This window comes from Ictalurus furcatus, chromosome 19 (assembly GCF_023375685.1).
Source record: "Ictalurus furcatus strain D&B chromosome 19, Billie_1.0, whole genome shotgun sequence".
NCBI lineage: Eukaryota > Metazoa > Chordata > Actinopteri > Siluriformes > Ictaluridae > Ictalurus > Ictalurus furcatus.
The window spans coordinates 23,626,042-23,631,041 of NC_071273.1; the positions used below are offsets into that span (position 1 = coordinate 23,626,042).

Sequence of the window (5,000 nt, forward strand, 5' to 3'; positions counted from 1 at the left end):
CCGGTCGTCTGGACCGAAAGATCGAATTCAGCCTGCCTGACCTGGAGGTGAGAACTTTTTTTTTTAAAAATTAAATCTCGCAGCAGTGAGCGTTCAGTCGTTCGTCAGGGATCTCTCCGCATTCTATTATAATTTTGTAAGTATCGATACTAGATTATAGCTTTGAGAACGATGTCGTCATGGCGACGCTTCAAGAAGGTTTGCAGAGCATCAGACCAATATCTGTCGAATCTCGCACCTGATTGAAAGAAAATGCAACAGTCATGTTTTTGTTTGTTTGTTTGTTTATTTATTTATTTATTTATTTATTTATTCCAGGGCCGCACTCACATCTTCAAGATTCACGCTCGCTCCATGAGCGTAGAGAGAGACATCCGGTTCGAGCTGCTGGCTCGCCTCTGTCCCAACAGCACAGGTACAGCCATTCTCATTTTTAATCGCACTTTATTTATTTAGTTTAAAAAAACAAAACAAATAACACACTAGGTCTGAAACTTCAATCCAAGACTGACCCCGTGTTTGTAAACCCCGTGGTCTAGGCGCGGAGATCCGGAGCGTGTGCACGGAGGCGGGCATGTTCGCCATCAGAGCTCGCAGGAAAATCGCCACGGAGAAAGATTTCCTTGAAGCCGTGAACAAAGTCATCAAATCCTACGCCAAGTTCAGCGCCACCCCGAGATACATGACCTACAACTAAACCCGCGTTCCCTTCCCCCGGTCCTGCTTCACGAGAGAAACGCTCAAACTGTGCGTTTCGTCATCGCCCCATTCTTTTCTTTAGTGTGTTAATAAATAAATAAATACATACATAAATACCACCCTCATTCTTGTCATCCTGAGTGGAGGAGGGAAAAAAAAAAGTGCAAGATAAAAGCACAGAGAATCAGTTTCAATTTGATATATTTCCTATATTTCCTTTTATTATACAAAATACCTCTAAAAAGCACAAAATAGTGTTAGGTTCATATAGAACTACACAGCTTCAGTGTAACATGGTTTCATAACAAGCCCCACACACACACACACACACACACACACCACTTTTCTTTTTAACATTCACAATAATACATGAAACAAATGTGAAGAATAATTTTAACAATTTCATAACAGTATCAATCAGTCTGGATTGTTTTGGCAGATGAATAAACATACAATAACTTAAGTTTATAACACAGTCTCTCTGGACCTGCGCCCTGGAAATCGAAATCCAGGGAAAAGTACAAAACACACACACACACACACATTCACACACAAGCATCTTAAATAGAAAATTTGATCTTCACCAGCATTTCGACTATAAACTATAACACTGTAACAGCTTCCGAGCTCGTTTTTCCTCACACGTTAAATCGACACGTCAGGAAGTAAAGAACCAGACACCGTAACCATAGCAACGCTCTTCAGCGTTCCCGGTGTCCGTTAGCGTACGCTCTGGAGTCGATTCTCAGTAACACAGATGAAATAAAGATCGTTTCGACACGGTGTAAATCTCCTCATATTCACTCACTGGCACTTTGTGCTGCGATTTGATTGGTCAGGAGGTAGAGACGCGCTTAACGTCAGTCAAAAGTCGGAGAAGTGTGACGGGGAAGGAATACGTGAACGAGTCATTTATTTCCTTATATGCTTAGTTATTAAAGTCGTCGTGCATTCGTCTGAATGTTTTGTTATTACTAATATTTTTGGTTTTGTTTTGGTCACGTTTTAAATAATCGTTTAAATAAAATGGCACCGAAATAAAAACAATAGAATCCATCACAGAAATGAAATTCTAATGGTTTCCACTACAAATAACAAGCCATTAGCTAACCAGTAAAACCATTCCAGGTCCTTAATGGTATCCACTAGACATAACATGCCACCGATAGAAGGCAACAAATTACCAGTACACATCCGCAGGGACTGTTATAGTTTCCATTAAAACCATTAGAAAATTCTATGAGGGTTTCTATTGTGTCTTTCAGCAGTATAGTCACATTATTATTATTATCATTTTAAACTGATTAATTAAAAAGGTCACCAAATAAAGCCGTTTAAAGCTTCTCTCACAGGGTTACATGTACGACCTCTGCACATGGATAGTGATTGAGGGGAGAAAAAAAACCAAAAACAAATCAAGTATGAAAACACCTTAAAACTCAGTTTTCCCCAAAGAGTGCATTCAGTCAAAAAAAAACCAAACATACATCAGATTGCTAAAGAATTAGGAGTCCGAGTCCGAGTCCACGTCCGTGTGTGTACCCGAGTGCAGTGTTGTGTTCGTAGAGAACGTGTTTTACTCACGCAGACGCGTGAGGAGTTTAAAGGCAGGAGATGTTACAGATAAAAAAGTGCTCAACGTCTCTAGGTCCTAGTTCTTCTAAATGCTTTTGTACTCATAAAACGCTGGTCATTCCTGCCCTTCAGAAGAAGAGCACTTCCTGTTTCCTGTGTGCTCGCTGGCTGGCAGGGCAGGCCCCGGGGAGGGCAGCCTGGCGTGTTGGCAGTGCAGCACGGCATCGTGGGTGGTGGGAAAGACCATGTCCAGGGTCACGGGATCGCTGAAGAACTGCAGAGTCCTGAGATCAGACAGTAGACTCCCTGCACGTACACACACACACGATCAGCACACGGCCTTGTTTACATCACAGTGCTTTTATGTTTACGCTATATTTGCACTTACGGCTGCATCCGGCGAGCACGATTTTCACATCTATGGCTGCAAACTCCTTGATCACCTGCAATAAAAATAAATAAATAAATAAATAAATAAATAAATAAATAAAATCACACATTCATTTACTCACCACACTGAGAGAGTCTTTAGTTCACGCAGCTCTCGCGTGGTGTGAGGGAGCCGAGGAGTCACTCTTACCGCTACAAACCCCGTTATTTTCCCATATTTAAAACAATCCACAAGGACCCCGCCCCCCCCCCCCACAACAATTATAGGCGTATTATTAATTATTATTAATATTTAACGTTAATAATACTAACACTGGACATTTAAATTTGAATCAAAACATTTGAAGATTTGATGTTCATCGGTGTGACATTTAATTTGACTCTCTGGACGATCTTTTGTTTATTTTATCCGTCAACTCGTCTACCGCTCATAGCGGTGGACGAGTGGTAAGTTTTTGCGTAATAACCAAATTGGTTCATTTTAAAACATATCTTAAATGGGTCTTACATTTGATTAGCGTATATGATGTGTTTAAATATATTTTGATACGTTTAACGAAAATATTTAGACATATAATATCATTTAAACATTTGAAAAACTTTTCCACGGACCCCCTGCAATTACACCACGGACCACTAGGGGAGCCCCGGTTGAGAAACGCTGAATAAACGATGATTGTCGGCTAGGCTGGATTGAAATACGTTTTTTTTTTTCACGAAAACGTGTGTTAGCTTACAGATTTAATAGCTTTGGCTCCTACAGAGTCCATGAAGTTGACGGACGTTAAGTCCAGGATGATGGAGTGGACGGGACAGAGCGGCTGGAGGAAGCGATCCTCCTCGGTGTCCGACTCGGCCTCTGCGAGTCGTCCGTTAACTTGCGATTCCACTTCTGTCTGAGATTCGTCCACCACTTCGTGACTCACGCCGAACTCCATATCCTGACAGCACAAACATGACCAAGATACACTACACACTCCTGAAAGCGGAGGGCTCACACACTAACAAGAACAATTTTTATTACATTAAAAAATAAATAAATAAATAAATAAATAAATAAATAAATAAATAAGGCGATAAAAACGGTTTTTTTTTTTTTTTTGGCGTCAATTTTGACCTCAAGTTAACGCTAATGTCAAACGACCGCGCGTGTAAATATTTATGACGAAGTCAACGCACGTACCAGTTTAACTACCGTTTCCTTCTTCTGCTCGGGGCTGCGATGCGAGCGTTTCTTGTCTCCTCTCTTTTTCAGCCGCTTCCGCTGGGATCTCCTCGCAGCCAGCAGCTGAGCGGGATTGACGCCTGTCTGGAATCAGAGAAAAGCTTTGAGATAAAGAACGCGGAGCTGATCATTCTTTAACAGTTATGGAAGGAGTCTCCAGCGTCAGCGCTTTGTAGCCGGGGTTTGTTTTTTGTTTTTTTTTGAAAAGCTAGACTGTTTTCAATACGTTCATCACTTCCGTATTATATACCTCTGACATAAAATACAGTGTTTACTACAGTACGGCCTCGTTACGTTTACTACATTGTTATTATAGATACCTGAAATCAAAAGATACACCCCCCGTAACGTGACAAACGCCCTCTGCAATTTACTGCGTATCTGCATTTGTTTTGGGATACGCCCACTTTTCACAAGCCAATCAAATCCCGATGGATAGAAACGAAAATGAATCGAATAAACATGCGTTCGGAGTTCCTTTTTTTTTCGTGTTATTATTCTGCTACTGTAGTTTGGTGAAGCGGTGATCGAGGAGGATTTTTATTCTTACTTTTTCCTTCAGAGTGCTCACGTACTGGTCACTGTTGGCGAAGTAGATCGAAGAATTGGAGTGGAAAATCTTAATTCCTGAGCATTCTGCAGCCTGGAGAAAGAGCGATCATCGCCAGCTCGTTAACAAACGACAAGGACGGATTACGTTCGCGATGTTAAATGAAAACCAAACTCAATTTCGGTCCTGAAGAAGTATTACCTCTTCATATTCCTCAGTGTCGTAGTAAAGTCCAGTGTCGGAGATTTGCCCGAGGATAACACTTTTAGGGCTGGGGAAGAAAAAAGAAACAAAAGACATACCAGGATCATATTTAAGGAAAATATTTTGAACATCTAGTATTATAGAACCCCATGAAGTGAAAAAGACCAGGGCTATGGAAACCGAGAACAAAGGCATTCAAGTTCACAGGCTTTGGATGGTAAAATGATTGATGATGAATTCAAGTGATTCAGTGAGTCATCTGAGGACATAGAAAGGCTTTGGAGGATAAAACTATTCATGAATGATTAGTTGAATCAGTTGAACGAATCAAGTGTGCGGGCTTTGGATGGTAAAATA

General features: G+C 41.0%; 2 protein-coding genes across 2 annotated transcripts in view; one reads left to right on the forward strand and one right to left on the reverse strand.

The window, feature by feature from the left end:
- psmc2 (proteasome 26S subunit, ATPase 2) overlaps positions 1-818 on the forward strand; it is a 6,434-nt gene extending 5,616 nt beyond the window's left edge. Inside the window, exons 10-12 of the mRNA XM_053650126.1 lie at positions 1-47; positions 319-415; positions 540-818. The exon at positions 1-47 is cut by the window's left edge and continues 156 nt beyond it. Coding sequence (XP_053506101.1) covers positions 1-47; positions 319-415; positions 540-697 — 302 coding nt within the window. The 3' untranslated portion in view covers positions 698-818. The remainder of the gene's footprint in view (positions 48-318; positions 416-539) is intronic.
- Positions 819-893: 75 nt separating this feature from the next.
- The window catches only part of slc26a5 (solute carrier family 26 member 5), a 20,715-nt gene continuing 16,608 nt past the window's right edge, over positions 894-5,000 (reverse strand). The window contains exons 14-19 of the mRNA XM_053650124.1: positions 4,641-4,710; positions 4,440-4,532; positions 3,848-3,973; positions 3,402-3,605; positions 2,663-2,717; positions 894-2,580 (exon numbers count right to left, since the gene is read on the reverse strand). Coding sequence (XP_053506099.1) covers positions 2,390-2,580; positions 2,663-2,717; positions 3,402-3,605; positions 3,848-3,973; positions 4,440-4,532; positions 4,641-4,710 — 739 coding nt within the window. The 3' untranslated portion in view covers positions 894-2,389. The remainder of the gene's footprint in view (positions 2,581-2,662; positions 2,718-3,401; positions 3,606-3,847; positions 3,974-4,439; positions 4,533-4,640; positions 4,711-5,000) is intronic.